Source organism: Emys orbicularis, chromosome 7, assembly GCF_028017835.1.
Source record: "Emys orbicularis isolate rEmyOrb1 chromosome 7, rEmyOrb1.hap1, whole genome shotgun sequence".
In the NCBI taxonomy this organism is placed as follows: Eukaryota; Metazoa; Chordata; order Testudines; family Emydidae; genus Emys; species Emys orbicularis.
In genome coordinates this window covers 86,895,243-86,915,634 of record NC_088689.1, presented here as the reverse complement: position 1 = coordinate 86,915,634, position 20,392 = coordinate 86,895,243, and the positions used below count along the sequence as shown (strand labels likewise).

The 20,392-nt window shown below is 40.9% G+C and overlaps 1 protein-coding gene across 1 annotated transcript in view; it reads right to left on the bottom strand.

Moving 5' to 3' along the window:
* Positions 1 to 566: 566 nt before the first annotated feature.
* NISCH (nischarin) overlaps positions 567 to 20,392 on the bottom strand; it is a 60,790-nt gene continuing 40,964 nt past the window's right edge. Inside the window, exons 14-21 of the mRNA XM_065407307.1 lie at positions 13,896 to 14,017; positions 12,429 to 12,484; positions 10,512 to 11,840; positions 9,825 to 9,999; positions 7,579 to 7,732; positions 5,994 to 6,122; positions 3,426 to 3,587; positions 567 to 1,974 (exon numbers count right to left, since the gene is read on the bottom strand). Coding sequence (XP_065263379.1) covers positions 1,346 to 1,974; positions 3,426 to 3,587; positions 5,994 to 6,122; positions 7,579 to 7,732; positions 9,825 to 9,999; positions 10,512 to 11,840; positions 12,429 to 12,484; positions 13,896 to 14,017 — 2,756 coding nt within the window. The 3' untranslated portion in view covers positions 567 to 1,345. The remainder of the gene's footprint in view (positions 1,975 to 3,425; positions 3,588 to 5,993; positions 6,123 to 7,578; positions 7,733 to 9,824; positions 10,000 to 10,511; positions 11,841 to 12,428; positions 12,485 to 13,895; positions 14,018 to 20,392) is intronic.

The following is a 20,392-nucleotide window of genomic DNA, read 5'->3' as shown; positions in this document are numbered from 1 at the left end:
GGTCTCTATGTATGAACAGATCATATTTGATTGTTTCAACATTCAAGCAATTAAGGTATTGACTTCTTCTAGACAGATAGGTTCCATGACAGGAAGGCAAGCGGTTCTGGTTTTGAACTGATTTGGCATATGCGATTCCCAAGACAGATCTCATGAATAGCAAGATGGAGTTTTCTCCTTAGAATGTTGAGCCACATGTACAGAACATCAACATATAGCAACATGTGCGTATATAATACAAAATATTCCAAAACAAAATTCTCCCCCTGCCTTTAGATAGATGCTAGTAAAGTTAAGGCCCTACAGGAAGGCGCTCAGATACTACAGTGATAAGCGGGGTATAAGAATGTATACAAAACAACCTTGCTATAAATCAGAAGCACTTACTTAAAATCATCACCAGAACAAGTATTTATACTTCTAGCGTTAGGGACAGCGACTCAGTTGATCTAAACTGGCATAAGCTCTATAGCAGTCACTGCAGCTACGCTGCTTTACACAATCTTGCAAATGCTTGAAAGAATCAGTGTGAATAAAGATATATAGAAAACAAGTCAGGTAAACAAACTGTCAAATTTCACTTTATTTGTATTGAGAAAGTAGGCAACAAACAACACTTGGTACTCAGAGGTGCAAATTCACCATTATTTGCTGGCAAAATGTTAGTATATCAATGCTGGGCACTCTTCATTTCTATGACGGTAGCAAACTGATTTAATCATTTTACAAATCTATAATGAAAGAGTGCCATGGAACTATAATTTCAGATGAAAATGTAACATTTAGTTGTGGTTTCTCCAGGTGACTTTTGCCACTAGGTTCATGATTAGCAGCAAACAATTAAATTTGACCTCAAAATATAAAATGTAAAAGTGTTTGTCGTCATTAAATAATAAGTGTTAGCAGCATACCCAATAAAATACATCTTGTACAAATACCATTGCACTTTTAACGCCACAAGCATTTTTCTTACCATTATTTACACAGTATAGTTTGTATAGAACAGCTAGACTGATATATATTGAAAAATAGTGGAAATGTTAATAGCCCTAGACAACGTCTAGTGTTGACTCCTTTTGTTCCATACAGTTTCCCAGGATGCTTCATGAAAATCGTGTACGTATACCATTGCATAAAAATAGAATTTACAAAAAGCTTACTTCCCAGTTAACACTTCAGAAGCTTATACTGTATTACTATATTAAATTGTTCACTGCACAAGGGAACCATAATGACAATAGAGTCGAGCATCAGCCTCTGATTAAGTTTTCAGATAATACCGAAAGTCCTGCTTATTCAAATACTGTGCTTTATTTCACATTCCAATCACTTAGCTGTGCGACAATTACCCAGTGAGTTCCAAAGGCAGCTCCCGACCACACAAGATCTCCCACTGTCTTGCAAGCAGTGATATTAGTTTCTCACGGCTTTCTGCACTTGGGATAAAGATGTACCACTGGATCTCTCTATTCCCACTGCCCTTATGTTTAGCATTTAACTTTGGGGCACTGAAAGTATCTCCAAAATGATCCAGTGTTAGGTTCTGCATGAGATCTTGGTTCTGAACGTCATCAAACACAAATGTGAGGGCCTGTGGATATGTCTGATAGCCCATAAGCACTCTGTCTAAATCACGGATTCGTCTTCCATCTGTGAGTTGATACTTGTCTTTCTTTGGTGGTTCCTTTGCAAATTCAGGTAGCGGGTAACTGATATAATCCTCATTGAAAAGGAACAAATCAGAACTGGTTAAAATGAGTGTTTTAGGCTGAAGTGAACTATTGGCTTGAGCAGTTTCTTCTGTATGATTCACTTGAAATGCCAACACATACAGAAGGATATTTAGAGACTGGAGGTTAGCCAAACTGTACATCTTTTCTGCCACTAGAAAAGCAAGGTCCCCAATTTCCTCTTCATTGGGATATATAAACTTTACTCTACTAGAGTGAATCAGTTCATAATTCTCCATTTTTCCTGCAAGCACAAATATACATGAATTTTACTTTACACTCAGTATTACACAATGCTTCCCTGATGCATGTGGCTAAACATTAGATCCTTTGACACAGTTTGTTGCAGCTGGAACAACTCAAGTTTAGCCATTATTTATGCACAGTTTTTATTTGTATAAAATATGTGAATAATTTATTTGGATTGCATGTCCTTACTGGATTTCTCATCTGCCTCTTGCATCAACAACCATTTCCAGCTCCAATTAAAGAATCTTTATTAGTGGTGATGACGTAAGAGGCAGAGAAAAATAGCTGGATTCTCAGATCACAGATAGTATTTGTCTTGCTAGTAGTTGGAGAGACAAATCAACTTTTGAGTTCTAAATGGATTGAATCCAGTATGGAATCATTGAGAACACAAATATGAAATCCCTTATTATCGCTATAGCAGATGAAAAGACATCTTTAAATGGTCCCTCTGAAAAGAACTCTCTCACAAGTTGTGTGTTATGTCTAATGTCGCATCATGATGTGCACACTGCTCCCTAAGGAGCAAGCTCCTGCAGTAGGAGGAGGATTCACTGCTTCTGGTCTACCATAAATGGCTGTAAGTAAAATGTTTTAGGCCAGACTTAAGCAATGATTTCCTTAAAAGCTTTCTTAAAATGATCACAAGCACCATCAAAAAATTCAGCTTTATTTAGAGAACCCTCTGCTAAGTTTAGAAATCTAGCTAAAAGCAGAGTTATCGCTGCGCATTTTAATGGCTGAAGGTACGAATTTAACACATTTTAAAAATCCCTTAAATCTTATCTAATCTGTCATTGTTACTGGTCCATGAATGCACAACCTTTAGAGACCAAAAAAGTCCCTCTTCTGCAGAAGTTAAGAGACTGTTCCTTAAAGAGCTATAAGTTACAAGTCTAACCTATAAATACAAGCTACAGCTGTAGATGGCCCAAAAGATTATGTAAGGGATGTAATTTATTGGATTCTATAAAAGGAGAATTATATTATCATATTGTCTCCCCCTGTGCAAATGTATTAGAAATTAAACATTTCTGTTCAGACAGGAAAGTCTAGGATAAACTCACACAGGACTTCAAGTGGAAGTGGAACTGAGTTAATAGGAAGCAAACAATCAATACATAAAATCTTTCACTTTTGGATTTAAAAAAATACACATTACACAGTATTTGATATATACTAGAAGAGGGCTTCATCCTCCCTGATTGAACTAACCTCGTTATCTCTAGACTGATTCTTGCCTGCATATTTATACCTGCCTCTGGAAATTTCCACCACATGCGTCTGACGAAGTGGGTATTCACCCACGAAATCTTATGCTCCAATACTTCTGTTAGTCTATAAGGTGCCATAGGACTCTTTGTCGCTTTTTACAGATCCAGATTAACACAGCTACCCCTCTAGTATATGATATACTAACCTAAGAGTGTAGAATGGACCATTTACCTGTATTTTTATTCCCAAATTCAGAGTAGAAATCCTTATCTACTGGTTCTGGTGAAGGTGTGCGTGCCAGCAATGACAGCACTGCCATGAGGTGCTGTATAAAGGCATGAGTACTGTAACTGTCTCTGGTTAGGCAGGTTACTATATGATCTGCAGAATGTCCTGGAGAAGACAGAATATAAGCCAGTTACATATCTATTTGTAGCTTTACTACAACTTCAGCAGACGTTCATTCACCACCATAGAATATTTCCTGTAGTGACGGATTTGAGATGTCTTTATTTGGTTAACTAGTTAGAACTGATCCTCTGATCAAAAGATAAGGGATCCTCCCAGACCTATTGAAAGATTAGAGCATGCACTTTCATAAGGTACTTTATTTTGGAACACTGGATGTGAACATTTCTGAATGTAGACATTTAACTCCATGACTGTTCATTACTTTGAAAATTTACCTTCAAAAGAAAACTTAAATTTCTGAAAATATTTTAATTACTGATGTTAAAAGTGAACTAAGTTAAAAGAAAAACTCCCTGCTTTTCCAGTTTAATTTGTGCACTTACACTTTGATTAAGGTCACCTACAGCATCACCTTTTTATGGTCAGTTTCCTCATTAGGATCTTTGCCACAGCAGAGAGGATATAAGAATGGACATACTGGGTCAGACCAATGGTCCATCTAGCCCAGTATCCTGTCTACCGATAGCAGCCAATGCCAGGTGCTTCAGAGGAAATGAACAAACAGGGCAATTACTGAGTGATCAATGGCATCATTTAGTCCAGCATCTGGTAGTCAGAGGCAAGTTGTAATACTTGAACTTGTATATTAAACTCACTAGATTTCAAGGTGACAGAATCCCTTTAAAAAAAGTATAAGGACTAGGTTTCAGTCTTAAAGTCTCCCATAAATTTTGCAGTACAAATTATACCTTCAATCGCAATCTTCACATGACAGGGAAAGCTAAGAAAAGAGTTGACAGCTGTATCCCTAACTTTGGATTTCTTTCTTTTGTTGGGTCTCAGGTCCACAACATGAAATTTATTTTTTATATTTTAATTAAATATCTGGCCTTACTGATGAAAAGTGCTATATAAGACATAGATATTATTATTCTCTGATGGGGTTTGTTTTTAAGAGAGCTAAGCTAGTTATTATATTATGTTCCCAAAAAGAGCAGGGGTAAAATTTTCAAAAGCTCCTAGGCTACTAAGTCACTTGAATCCCTTTGACTTTCATTGAGATTTAGCCATCTAAGTACCTATGTCACTTTTCAAAATGGGACAGGTGCTTTTGCAAATGTTACCTTAGGCCAGCTAGAAGTTTAGTGTCTACTTTTGCTGGAAGTCTCTGTTGGCATCACATCACTGAGACATGAAAATAGGACATACCATGCAATTTTAAAAATTGGTTAGAAGGATGGAATAGAGGCTTCAAGGCATAAACATTTACAATAATTTCTGGAAGCCAAAAGAAAAATTATAATGGGAAATGACATTTAATGAGTGACTAGGATAAATTCACATTAAAAATGGAAGGTGCTACAAATTCTTAAGAATGAAAGACTAGGGAAGAATAGTTTATATTTCCCTTGTTTACCAGCCCTATGTATCTGGGAAGCGTGTTCAAGCAAACTGGCAGAATGGTCTCTTGGCAAGAGACACTAACTCTGATAACTGAGTAAGAGTCAGGGGATGTTTGCATCTATTTCAAAATATGCTGGGAAATCTCAATTTGTGTGCAACTAGATTAAAGAACCGGATGAGCTCTACTCAGCAAACCTGCCAAATAAACCATTAAAACATAACTTACTTATATTCAGTGTTTAGAGTTCATTACTATCTCCATTACTGCCCATTCAAGTCTTGAGGCAATAGCCAAATATCATCATAAAATCATTTTCTGCTTTTTGCTTCAATGAAGCTACAGCCACAGATTCAATAAGCACCATCATTTTGTAGTAGTTCATGGTTATCTGCCTACACATCTTAAGTGCAAAGGCACTAGTGGTGAAACACTTCCACTAATGCATCACAACAAGACTACAAGTTTCCAAGTTTCAACCCACTATGCACACAAATCAAGAAAAACATATTCAACATGCAGAGCACACCATTTGCATTCACTGATCACTTAATCCTTTGAGTGCACTATGCTGTACACAGGCATACTTTAAATTCAAATCTTTATCAAAGTGCAAAAAGACATGAAACATTCAATTGGAAAATGTTCACTCCTGCTTTCCTTGAATGTTTTACACATGGCTGAAGTGACTATTTTCCTCACATTTTATTTCACTTTAGGTGAGGAAAGTGTAAAATTTCACACCCCAAAATTATTATTTGGGCAACATAAGCCACTGGAAGTGGACAGTCTTTTCAGCCACGCTTATTTATATAGTGGCACCAGTGTGACATCATAAACGTTAACATATTGGAAATGTGTTAATTATAAAAAGACAGCAGGATAACATGGTCCTCCGTATCAAGAGTGAAGTGAAGACAGGGATGGAATCAAGAGGACAGTAGTATCTGTAACTAGAAAAATCTACAGCATAAAATGTTACTCACCAGTAATTCGAAAATATTGATCAAAAAGTCCAACATTCACTGATTGCAGATCGTTAAGTTTTAGCACAAAGCAGCAAGAGAGGTGGAAAGAGCTATTTTCACAATCTGAGTTTTCTTGGTTCCAAAAGTCTAATGAATGAAGAATATAGTATGATAAAGAGCAAGTCACAAAAAGGAAGAATGATAAGTTTAGACTACAAACATGATCATTACATTCAGATCTTAGAGTGATCTTTATTAAAAATTTAATTATAAATTTCTCCACTTTTGTGCTTGAAACAAACCCTTGAAAAGCATTTTTCTTTAATGACTACTCATTTAATATTGGAAGCTTTCTTTATGCAGATACATTCCAGAAACTCAGAAAGGAGAGATGATACTGCATTCAGTGAAAAATTTCCCCCGTCACCATCTATGAGGATGATAGAACTTGCTTTCAAACTTTCTTAGAGTTCAAAGTATATCACAAAGGCACAGGACCACTAAACACATGGGACACAGGCTGCACTCAAAGGCAGAGACTAGTCCTAAGATACCACACTTTATGAATGGTAGCTAATAGCTTTCTTGGGGCAAACTACAGCTCTGAACCTCATCTCTGGTAATAAACCTGAAATAAGAATCTGGCCTAAAATGCACATGCCAGAGTGAACAGAGGAATGTTAAGAGGAAAGAGGTTTATGAAGAAGTCTTATTCTTGCCCAAACCAGAAGAAACCCATCCATCACACGTGCCACTGATCTACAATGAGCCACAGTATCATCATGCTGGGAAATCTCTACTTGTGCACAACTAGATTAAAGAGCTGGATGATCTCTACTCAGCAACGATGCCAGATAAGCCATTAAAACATAACCTACTTATATTCAGTGTTTAGAGTTCGTTACTTTCTCCATTTCTGCAAATTCTTTGGCAGAACATGTACTTTGCCTTCTGAAGATGAGCACATTCAAGGAATGGCTTATACATAATCAAAATAAAATTAGACAACCTCAATCTAAAAATATGAAGCCTCACTCCTGAGAAGACCATCATGTGGTAAACAGCTAGTGCGGACTGGGAGACCCATTACCAAAAGCAATTGAGGTGTTTTGCTCCTCGAACGGGCAAATATTGCTGAGAGCATGTCACATTCTCAGGGCCACACTGTGCCCATGAACCACATGCAACTCCCACTGACAAGTAGTCAATAAGTTACTCACATGACAGAGGGGCATAATACAACCCTTAGGCTTGTCACATATTACTGCTGGCAATGGAATGGCATTTCAATTGCGCAGAAGATGCTGGGGATTGCTAAGTAACATCAGAAAGAAGCATGCACAGACGTCATGGAGAAGGGGCTATTTGAGGTGCAGTGCTGGATCCTTATTGCAAGGTAAAGCCCCAGGCATGCATGCATGCTGCAAAGGGCGAGCCTGAAAAAACCCATGATGGGATGTTTAGGGTCCCTTGGCTGCAAAAATAAGAGTGATAATCAAAATCACCTTGAATATAAAGGAAGAAGAGTGTGACGATAGAGGCTCACTTACCAATTAACCCTGCAACTTTATTAGAGATTCAAAATTAACCCTTTTTGTCTTACCCAACTGATGCTCATTAGTATGAGTTACAGAATCATCCAACAGAAAGTAAATAGCTTTTGTTGAGAGCATCACACAAGCTGCCACTTCCGTGTCAGGAGTTTTATAAAATAAAACAGAAGACCACATAAGATGTCTCAGCTCTTCGTTTTCCACCTGCAAGACAAATTATGTTGCTTAATTTTGCACATCTTCACCTCTGACTTGCTAGAAACAGCTTTTGGGAACTGCTTTTCCTGGTAAACCAATGCAAAACTAACATATGAACACAAAAGTGTGATAATGTTTTCCCCAAAGTTGCTGAGTGCAGCTGTATCGGAAGAATTGTCCGTGAAACTGTTCTAGTGTGCATGAGATTGAGAATGGGTGACAGGAAGTTTTTGTTGTGGTCTAGCCTACCACACTGTTCGACTCCAAGTTTCACAGGGTTGACGAAGAACTATTAAAAAAATCTAAACCCAGCAAACCTGGCAGAGTTATGCCCACAAAATCTAGTTAAGGAGCTTCTGTAAGTAAATGTAAAGTTCACAATGCCTGCCATATCTCAAAGAGCAACACAAACCTTCAAATACTGCTGAGGAGATAAGTTTCAAGCAGCTTTATGAAAAAAGGAGGAAACATGACTAGCAATTACCTCAGACAGACGTTATACTGGGAAGTAGATATGAATGCATTTTACTACATTAACTTACTGGCATAGTTTCTTAGATGTTATGCCCAGAACACTTGACAACTGTTGAAACTACGCTAATGATTTTTCCAAATTCAGTAAAACCAAATTGAGTTCACAAATCCTTTATCCAACATTTGCCACAATGTTGCTGTTTCAATTTCCTAAATCAGGGTTTCTGGGCCCCCCTTTGAAAATATTTCAGGTTGTGATGATTCCCCTGCCCCAAAGTGATAGCAAATTATTGTACATACTCCTAGGAGCACACTTATGGTATTGCCACCCTTACTTCTGTGCTGCTGCTGTATCTCCCTTCCCCCTTCAGCTCCCTCTTCTCCCAGCAATATTTTTGTGATCTTGCAACCTCCCTACAATAGCCTTGTGACCCCCTTTTGGGTCGGGACCCACAATCTGAGAAACACTGTTCTAAACCATTATTTTAACAGCTCCTAATTTGATCTCATTCCATAAAAAGTCTGCAGGTTCTAAACTAAAACCACTGTCGAAGACTTATGAACTGCAGAATTGAGTATCATGTAGACTGAGTAAGTTCTACTGAAAGTCTGGTTAACTGCACTTTAAATAATTAGTCAGGAAAAAAATTCTTTGGTGTTCACTGCAAGTTTGAATAGCTTTTCAACTGACATTTTCATTCTGATCATAGGGAGTTTTCTTTCAAACTACAGCAAAATGACTTAAGAGTTGTATTTTCAAGCTGGACATCCAACCTATTAACATCCCAACTAAGGGTACGTCTACACTTACCGGAGGGTCCGGCGGCAGGCAATCGATGTTCTGGGATCGATTTATCGCGTCTGGTTTAGACGCGATAAATCGATCCCGGATCGATCCCGGAAGTGCTTGCCGTCGACGCCGGTACTCCAGCTCGGCGAGAGGAGTACGCGGCATCGACGGGGGAGCCTGCCTGCCGCGTCTGGACCCGCGGTAAGTTCGGACTAAGGTACTTCGAATTCAGCTACGTTATTAATGTAGCTGAATTTGCGTACCTTAGTCCGAAGTGGGGGCTTAGTGGGGACCAGGCCTAATATTCACTTGGGTATCAGATATTAGATTTATCAACTCAGAGAGAGCCAGTCTTTTTGGAATTGCAATAGCTATGCCTATGTAATTCTGTATTTATACACAAGCATCACCTAAGAAGCCCTAAGAGACTCTTCCAGTGAAACCTGAATGGCACGCAACTAAATTCCCTCAAAGCCCATCCTACCAATTGTTTGTAACTTTCTTAACTCTTACTGAAAAAAAGAGCTGCATCCTTGGAGAAACACTGTTTCCAAGACAAATATGACATTAATTTAGGTACTGATCCTGCACTGAGCACCTTGCGGCCAGACCCGGAGCTTTGTAGGGTCCCAGCAACTTCCGTGAGACTCAGGATAGGGGCTCACTCAATTGGAAGCAGTTACAGGGTTGGGGTCTTGATTAGTAACGTCCAGATTTAGGAGTATCTATTACGTTCTGGGTTTAAGTTTGAACAAGAAAGGTTTTTAAATACATTTCTAGTTTTAAAAGGTTGATGGTAGGCTGCATAAAGTGTCCCTAATTTGCGCACAATACCTCAGCAACGCTGTTATGGAAAAACTCCACAATCGCATTTCCTTTTAGCCCAGCCACATACTGAAGAGATGAAGAGATTGGAAGATAAGCTGGAATTTGGTTATCTTCCGTAATTTTCTGCATCAGAAATTCAGATGGATATAAAGATGATAGCGTCAAAAAAGGCTTGCAAAAGCTAGGAGGCAGAAGAGACCAAGAAACATCACGTCAGAATGCACACTCAAAAACTGTAACTAACAAGTAGAGATGCAGAGTTTTTTCCCCACATAAGCAACATTCATACTTTAAAGTCCACTCAGTAGTTCATAACAGAGATTTGTGGGCTTAGTAGCAGCATACTATATCTTGTCTCAATGGAGTTCCTGTTCACTACGTAAATTATTTTACTTTAACACCTCTGTCGTTTGCTTTCCTTCTACTAGGTTTCAGGCAAAATGCAAAGCTTCCTTTCACAATAGCATACAATAGGTTGTAAACATAAAGCTGAGCAGCAGGTATAAACTGTCAACTGATATTGTATAAGCCTGTATCCAGAGCGAAAGGAAAGTCACTACAAGTACTAGGGGCCTGATTCTCATACACCCAGGTCCTGCTGCACGGTTAAACCTAAGTTTCCAGTAACATTGTGCTGGTTAGGCAACGTTAATTTCAATGCTGCACCGTATGTATTTTAAGGGAGTCAATTACCCTGCTGTCTGGCCGTGTCTGTTTTTTGAATCCAAGAGGTGATTTCTTACTGATTCCAAACTGTTGGAAGCTTTCAAAATAACTATAGTTTTAACGTCCTGCAGAAGTGTCCTCAAAAGACTGTAGATTCTTAGAAAATGGAATTTTTCATGAGGTAGAACAAATACTGCTGTAACAAATTTGTGTCCAATGAGTAACTCTAGCACATGTCCATCTGAAAATGACCCTTTCTGCTGGATGGGATGATTGGTCGGATGCAACACAACAGAAGCCAGTGGAATCCTGCTCAGCTTGAATACATTTCTTGCATCTTCTGAGTCTATACATTTAGCTGGCATCACATTAAAATCAACCTTTACTATGTGCAAATGCTGGGGTGTCAGAAATATCCAACAAGGATGGAATGCATAGTGACTCTGTTCAGCAGATTTATACAACGTGGAATAAAGTGCAGAACACAGGGCATGGTCAGACCATGCTCTGTTATCATCCACTGATTCTGGTAGACGCAAGGCTTTCTGAACATCAGTTTTATTACTGTAAACAAGGTAAGTTGGGAAGCAACCTTTTATCTCCATGCCATCTGGTGAAATGTGATAAAATCCCATCAGTTGGTAGACAAATTCTTGCAAGCTTGCTTTGCCACAGTACAATGTGGAACTTGAAAACAGGGATGTGCAGCTTTGAGAGCAGCATGTTTGTAAACAGGAATAGAAGTCCTGAAGATTTTGGGAGTCCGAAACGACAAACAGACAGTTGTCATTATTTCTCACCTTGAGGGTTAAACATATTTCTGGCATGAGAAAGCCAAACTCTGTAAGATCTGTATATGGAAAGCACAGTGCTAGTTTCAAGGCAGCTGGGATATGTTGGCAGTTGCCTTTTGAATCTTGATGAGGAATCTCAAACACAGCTACTACACTATCAGTCAAAACCAAACAAGAGGCAAACTGCCTGGCTCCTCCTTTATGAACCTGAATAGAAAAACTCCAGAGAACTTTGACTATGTCTATGCTCTCTGCTCTTGTGCTATCTGGAGCTGGTGGGGCAATATCTGAAGTAGCACTGAACTCGAAAGTCCGGTCTCCAAGTCCCATTTCAAAATAGCCATCTTCATTATCCGTGACACTGGAATCACTCACAGGGCTCCCTTTGTTTTCTATTTCAGTAGAGGAAGGGGGTGATCTCTGCAAAGCCTGTGCTATCAAGGTGGAAAGGTGCTGGATAAAATCCTGGTTGGTGGCAGTGTATGACATACAGGTAAAAGGCAAGATGATGGTGTTACAAGGGTCAGGCAATGCACCATGTTCTTCATCTGAATGGTCCAAACTTCAGAAACAGAAAAAAACAACAGTAAGTGTAAGGTTGAGTTTAAGAGGAGTCATATCTATCCAAGACCTTTTCTACTGTGTATCAAGACATTGATTCTCAAGCCTATACAATCACTTCAAGAGAAAGTGTAACACCGTGTAGTTTGTACAGAATCTGTGTTCTTCAGCCACCAATTTTAAACATAAGACTGGTGTAACTTAACCCTTAGAGCACTGACAAGTACACAGAGGAACTCAAGTGTTCACTTATCTTCTCTTCCTCATCCCTAATAAATTTAATCATCACACATGTAATGATAGTTTAATCAGTATTAAAGCAGGATGGCACCTTGTCATTTGACCACTCCACTATACAGCCACTGAGGCAGTTGTGGACTTTCAAATACATCCCACAGTTCAAAAGAGAACTTTGATGAAATTTCATGAAGAAATTTTCAAGCTGAGAAAAATACGGCCAGAGTTCCAGAAACGGGAACATGTTCTGCTTTAAAGGCCAGGACTGTGTCCAGAGACACACACAGTGTCCAGAGACATTAGCCAACTATTATAAGCAGATTTATATTAGAAGTTAGTCATTTTATCTCACCAAATGTGATGACCTCTTCCATATCCTTTTGATAAGTCCAACAAAGAAGTAGGCACCTAAGGAGAAGAAAGGAAGGTCAAGGAGCTGTCATGTTGTATTTAACGAACAGAAGTGTCATACAAACTTCAGTAAACATGGGTTTAGTCATAGAACAATATTAATCAACATAGGGTTCTTGAGCTGTTTACAGTCTGTCAGATCAACAAGTTGAATCCAAAGGTCTGGCTGGTATGCCTCTTGCACTACTTGGTAATTAATTTTCACTTAAAGGACCTCATTAGAGGACCTTAAAATATTTTGCCAACATTACTTCAAGCACCCTGAACACCTCATGAGGTAGGCAGAAATAGGTTCTATTCCTGGTTCAATTTCCCCACCTGTAAAATGGTTATTTACCTACCTCACTGGGTTGTTTTGAGACTGCGTATGAAAAGCAGTTTGAGATCTTTGGATGAAGGATGCTATGCCGTGCAAAACTTTACTGCAGATGGGTAAAGGGAGGCATAGAGAGATAAAGTGACTTGTTGAAGATTACTCTAAGCCAGTGGCAAATCAAAGGTGCCAGCTGACTCAGCCCCCTACTCAGGAATGCTCCCAACATTGCTTAACAAATGCAAGTAGCTTAAAACTAATGAAAAGCGGTAAAGGAGCCATCAAGACCCTGGAGACTGGATGGGGAAAACTGAAGCCACCCTGATTTTCTCTATCAGCACAAAAGAGAAACTTTTCCCACCCAGCAGCAAGAGGATAGCTATCCCCCCCCGCCCCACCATCCATCCTACCTTCAAGCAACCAGACAGAAGCGGCAGAGAGAGAAAGCCCCACCCTCCAATCTTAGCAGCTAGGTGGATGTTAGTGATGGTGATGTAATACTGACATTATGTCAATATGTCATGGCACTGAACTGCAACATCACAATGCAAGTACTGTGAAGCAAGCTCAGGACACTACACTCCTGTTCTCTACAACTCCATACACTACTTGAGTGGTTCTAAAATATTAGAAGGTGGACCAAGCCCTCTAGCACTACAGAAGAGTTATGTTCAGTTCAGGTGGGAGAAAACTCCTGAAAGTCAGTATTAAGTGTCCACGGGACTGAAAGTTGTCAGTTACTGTAAATTAGGTCTTTAGTTCTTAGTCCATTAGAGCGGGACAGGTAGTGGCTTTGCCTTTAGCCCTCAGATATCTTGCTTAAAAGTTGAAAACTGATTTTATAACCAATTTATTATAAAAGTTCAGAGTAAAATATTTAGTTTCAGTATTTTACAAACTGAAATCTCTTAATTGATAAGTAATTTGGGGCTAACTCTTCTTTGCCCCATTACAACAGATCACATAGTATAGAAATAATCAGATTAACAGGAAAATTCTGCTGTGGATTATTTTAACAAGAGTTTTTGCTCCAGGAAAAAACAAATTAAAAACAATTTTTAAACAGAAGAGACATGGGAAGAGAATTGCAGTTACCTGATTTCTGTATCTAGAGTCTAGTATTTCAGAGCATCTCTGGGTAACTGTATGGTCTGTAGGAGTCGAACTACTGGATGGCGATAAACTGCTAGCTAGGGCTGTTTTTCTACAAACTATTTCTAGAACAAATACAAATAGCTCTTAAAGAATGTTAAAACAAAACCAAAACACATTATTTAACTGCAACTGTATGACAAGTATTCTTAAAATATCTAAGCAAAACTTGACAAGCGGTCATTAATACAGTAGAGGATAGTTTCATACAATAGATGTATCAATCAAAGGAAGTCCGTTTATATGGTGAATTTAAGTCTTACTATGGCGGCATCAGTAGCTGCATTGAGATCTGCACTTAGCCCTGGTCTACACTACGAGTTTAGGTCGAATTTAGCAGCGTTAGATTGATTTAACCCTGCACCCGTCCACACGACGAAGCCATTTTTGTCGACTTAAAGGGCTCTTAAAATCGAGTTCTGTACTCCTCCCCGACGAGGGGATTAGCGCTGAAATCGACATCGCTGGGTCGAATTTGGGATAGTGTGGATGCAATTCGACGGTATTGGCCTCCGGGAGCTATCCCAGAGTGCTCCATTGTGACCGCTCTGGACAGCACTCTCAACTCAGATGCACTGGCCAGGTAGACAGGAAAAGCCCCAGGAACTTTTGAATTTCATTTCCTGTTTGGCCAGCGTGGCGAGCTGATCAGCACAGGTGACCATGGAGTCCCAGAATTGCAAAAGAGCTCCAGCATGGACCGAACGGGAGGTACTGGATCGGATCGCTGTAGGGGGAGAAGAATCTGTGCAGCAGGCAAGCGGAGAATCCCTTCTCCAGCAGCCAGGAACTGTTCATCACCCTGGAGCCAATACTCTCCCAAAGCGGGCTCCCGGACCATGAAGCCGGAGAAGGCACCTCTAGTGAGTGTACCTTTGTAAATATAATACAGGGTTTAAAAGCAAGCGTGTTTAATGTTTAATTTGCCCTGAAGATTTGGGATGCATTCGCAACCAGTATAGCTACTGGAAGTCTGTTAACGTGTATGGGGATGGAGCGGAAATCCTCCAGGGACATCTCCATGAAGCTCTCCTGGAGGTACTCTAAAAGCCTTTGCCAACGCGGTGGGTGGAGGCCCGTTCATGCTGAGCTGTTCGTGTTTGGCTGAGAGGGATCTTCCCTGATACTAGCCACGCGGTGGGGGTGGAAGGGGTGGGGGTGAAGCACATGTGCTATGTAATGTGAATCGCTTGATTCAGTGTGAAATAGTCTTCCCTTTTGTTCTCTAAAATGTATCTTTTTAAATACTACTCTCCCTTTTTTTCCTCCCGCAGCTGCAAATGTTTCTACGCTCCTCCTATCATCTCCATCCCAGAGGCTAATAAGCCTAATGTGGGAGCAAACCGACATGCTCAGGCGTCTGGTAGAGCTTCAGGAAAGGCAGCAGGAGCACAGACCACCGCTTAGGGTTGCATGATTTTGAAACAATAATTACTTTATTGCCTCTGAAAGCGGTGATCGAAGGGGGGAGGTCGGTTAGCTTACAGGAAAGTAGATTCAACCCAGGGGGCAGGTTTTCATCAAGGAGAAACAAACAGAACTGTCACACTGTAATCGGCCACCAGGCGATTTGCCTCAAACTCCCACCCCGCTATAAACGTCTCCCCCTTACTCTCTCAGATATTGTGGAGCACACAACAAGCAGCAATAACAATGGGAATATTGGTTTCGCTATGGTCTAACCTAGTCAGTAAACTGCGCCACTGAGCTTTTAAAATGTCCAAATGCACATTCTTCCACCATTCTGCACATGCTCAGCCTATAGTTGAACTGCTCCTTACTACGGTCCAGGGTGCCTGTGTATGGCTTCATGAGCCATGGCATTAAGGGGTAGGCTGGGTCCCCAAGGATAACTATAGGCATTTCAACATCCCCAACGGTAATTCAACTGTGAGGGCTGTGCTCATCTTGGTATTCTTGTGCTTCAGGGCAGGGGAAAGCAAGTCACAAAGTTCCATGAAAGTGCCCTTATGCATGCGAAAGTTTCGCAGCCACTGGGAATCATCCCAGACCTGCAACACTATGAGGTCCAACCAGTCTGTGCTTGTTTCCCGGGCCCAGAATCGGCATTCCATGGCATGAACCTGCCCCATTACCACCATGATGTCCAAATTGCCAGGACCTGTGCTTTGATAGAAGTCTGTGTCCATGTCCTCATCACTATTGTGATCGTGCTGTCATCACCTCCTCACCTGCTTTTGCGGGCTCTGCACATACTGCAGGATAATGCGCAAGGTGTTTACAATGCTCACAACAGCAGCGGTGAGCTGAGCAGGCTCCATGCTTGCCGTGGTATGGCGTCTGCAGGAGAGCAGAGTTGCAGCAGAAGTGGTGGATGATGACGTTTGGCACCGCGCACATTTCCTGATGAAGAACACACGTTACTGGGAGCCCATGACAGACAACATGGAGAAGTTCGCTATCGAGGCAAGAGCAGGAGAGCAGAGTTGCAGCGGAAGCGGTGGATGATGACGGGATGCCACGAGAATAGATATTTATAAAGAACGACGAGAGGACCTGCGAGGTGGATTCATGGCACCAGGAGAGCAGAGTTGCAGCGGAAGCGGTGGTTGGATGACGACGGTTAGCAGTCCTACTGCACTGTCTGCTGAAAGCAGTATGGCGTTTGCACAGAAAAAAGGCGTGAAACGATTGTCTGCCGTTGCTTTCACGGCAGGAGGGGCAACTGATGACATGTACCCAAAACTACCCGCGACAATGTTTTTGCCCCATCAGGCATTGGGAGCTCAACCCAGAATTCCAATGGGCGGTGGAGACTGCGGGAACTGTGGGATAGCTACCCACAGTGCAACGCTCCAAAAGTCAATGCTAGCCTCGGTACTGTGGATGCACTCTGCCGACTTAATGCGCTTAGTGGGGACATACGCAATCGACTGTATAAACTCGCTTCCTAAAAAATCTACTTCTATAAATTCACCTAATTTCGTAGTGTAGACATACCCTTAGAGCAGGACTTTCAAACAAATGATTGAATTTAGCCTCCACATTTGGTACAATAAACTCAGTAGTAATCTGAATAATGTATTTTAAACGTTTATTGGCTGGTAGAGCAATACTGAAAAATGCAGTGCTTCCTTTGTGATTTTCTCTCACAACTTTATGTTCTACTAGTTTACAGCTACAAAATCCCACCAAATCCAAACCCTTCACATACACACATACTCAGATAGCTCAAATGTGGCTGGTATCCAAAATACTAATCCTAAACCGTTATTTTACCTGATTCAGAATAGCTGATTTGAGTTACAGAAGGATTAGCTGTCCAAACTACATTGCCTGAGTGTGTATAAGCAAGGGTTGTATGGGAAGCTCTATGTAATATTAATAGTGTTTATTCACGTGATATAGTGGATCAATTTTTCAATGCTACCAATGATAAGGATTGTTTTATATCGGCACTTCATATAAATACTTTTAATTAATGATTAGAAACGAGTGGACCATTTATTGATATTGTAATTCTTGATGTGAAGTATAGGACTTGCACAAAAGTTATGGATGCAACTTTCTAGATCGGCTTTAAAAGATCATAAAGTCAAATCAAATATTCTTTCCCAACTCAGATGAAAAAAGTTATTTCTTCAGGGGAAATACTGCTTTAACTATGTAGGGAACAAAAGTAGCTAAGAGGCCGCTAAAGCATTATTTCTGGTATATTGTTTCCTGTCTAGCTACTTACATCTCTCCCGTAAGCAATTTACTGTAACATTTAATGTGATTAATATATCATGGAAACAGATGTTGTCTTGAAAGAGCAAAGAATACAGCTCATAAAAGCAATGTGTCAGGGACTGCAGTTCAGTTCTTGGTAGTAACAAGCTTAACAGTGAAACTGATAATTAGATTGGACTTCAGAAAAGCAGACTTTGACTCCCTCAGGGAACAGATGGGCAGGATCCCCTGGGAGAATAACATGAAGGGCAAAGGGGTCCAGGAGAGCTGGCTGTATTTTAAAGAATCCTTATTGCGGTTGCAGGAACAAACCATTCCGATGTGTAGAAAGAATAGTAAATATGGCAGGCGACCAGCTTGGCTAAACAGTGAAATCCTTGCTGATCTTAAACGTAAAAAAGAAGCTTACAAGAAGTGGAAGATTGGACAAATGACCAGGGAGGAGTATAAAAATATTGCTCAGGCATGCAGGAGTGAAATCAGGAAGGCCAAATCACACTTGGAGTTGCAGCTAGCAAAAGATGTTAAGAGTAACAAGAAGGGTTTCTTCAGGTATGTTAGCAACAAGAAGAAAGTCAAGGAAAGTGTGGGCCCCTTACTGAATGAGGGAGGCAACCTAGTGACAGAGGATGTGGAAAAAGCTAATGTACTCAATTATTTTTTTGCCTCTGTCTTCACGAACAAGGTCAGCTCCCAGACTACTGCACTGAGCAGCACAGTATGGGGAGAAGGTGACCAGCCCTCTGTGGAGAAAGAAGTGGTTCGGGACTATTTAGAAAAACTGGACGTGCACAAATCCATGGGGCCGGATGCGCTGCATCCGAGGGTGCTAAAGGAGTTGGCGGATGAGATTGCAGAGCCATTAGCCATTATTTTTGAAAACTCATGGCGATCGGGGGAGGTCCCGGATGACTGGAAAAAGGCTAATGTAGTGCCCATCTTTAAAAAAGGGAAGAAGGAGGATCCGGGGAACTACAGGCCAGTCAGCCTCACCTCAGTCCCTGGAAAAATCATGGAGCAGGTCCTCAAGGAATCAATTATGAAACACTTAGAGGAGAGGAAAGTGATCAGGAACAGTCAGCATGGATTCACCAAGGGCAAGTCATGCCTGACTAACCTAATTGCCTTCTATGATGAGATAACTGGCTCTGTGGATGAGGGGAAAGCAGTGGATGTGTTATTCCTTGACTTTAGCAAAGCTTTTGATACGGTCTCCCACAGTATTCTTGCCGCCAAGTTAAACAAGTATGGGCTGGATGAATGGACTGTAAGGTGGATAGAAAGCTGGCTAGATCGTCGGGCTCAACGGGTAGTGATCAATGGCTCCATGTCTAGTTGGCAGCCGGTTTCAAGCGGAGTGCCCCAAGGGTCGGTCCTGGGGCCGGTTTTGTTTAATATCTTTATTAATGATCTGGAGGATGGTGTGGACTGCACTCTCAGCAAGTTTGCAGATGACACTAAACTGGGAGGCATGGTAGATACACTAGAGGGTAGGGATCGGATACAGAGGGACCTAGACAAATTAGAGGATTGGGCCAAAAAAAACCTGATGAGGTTCAACAAGGACAAGTGCAGAGTCTTGCACTTAGGACGGAAGAATCCCATGCACTGCTACAGACGAGGGACCAAATGGCTGGGTAGCAGTTCTGCAGAAAAGGACCTAGGGGTCACAGTGGACGAGAAGCTGGATATGAGTCAACAGTGTGCTCTTGTTGCCAAGAAGGCTAACGGCATTTTGGACTGTATAAGTAGGGGCATTGCCAGCAGATCGAGGAACGTGATCGTTCCCCTTTATTCGACATTGGTGAGGCCTCATCTGGAATACTGTGTCCAGTTTTGGGCCCCACACTACAAGAAGGATGTGGAAAAATTGGAAAGAGTCCAGCGAAGGGCAACAAAAATGATTAGGGGTCTGGAGCACATGACTTATGAGGAGAGGCTGAGGGAACTGGGATTGTTTAGTCTCCAGAAGAGAAGAATGAGGGGGGATTTGATAGCTGCTTTCAACTACCTGAGGGGGGGTTCCAAAGAGGATGGAGCTCGGCTGTTCTCAGTGGTGGCAGATGACAGAACAAGGAGCAATGGTCTCAAGTTGCAGTGGGGGAGGTCTAGGTTGGATATTAGGAAAAACTTTCACTAGGAGGGTGGTGAAGCACTAGAATGCATTACCTAGGGAGGTGGTGGAGTCTCCTTCTTTGGAGGTTTTTAAGGCCCGGCTTGACAAAGCCCTGGCTGGGATGATTTAGTTGGGAATTGGTCCTGCTTTGAGCAGGGGGTTGGACTAGATGACCTCCTGAGGTCCCTTCCAACCCTGATATTCTATGATTTCAAAATTTCTAACTAGAATTCTTAAAATCAAGTGAGATTTTAAAAATCCCCTTTCAGGATGCCCAAATACTTACAATTATTAAGTCTTATAAACTGATCTCAATAGTAGCCAGCTGTGTTATTGGACTTCTTTTCCAACTCTTTTTTTTTTTAATTTTAGCCTTTCCCATCTTGTTACTAAAACAACTTACTAAAGATTTAAGGTAAATAAATTTCAATCCTTTCACTACCTTTCTTGCAGCAAATTTCTACAAGATGACTGAGCACTTCAGTCAATAAGTCCACAATTTAACATACTCCTAATCATTTACAATAACAGGAAAAAGAATAAACCTAAATATTTCCCAGCAATTTTTTAATTCCAATTTTTGCAGCTATTTCCCACCTTCCTTTTACTTCTTCATGGATGCCCATCTAAA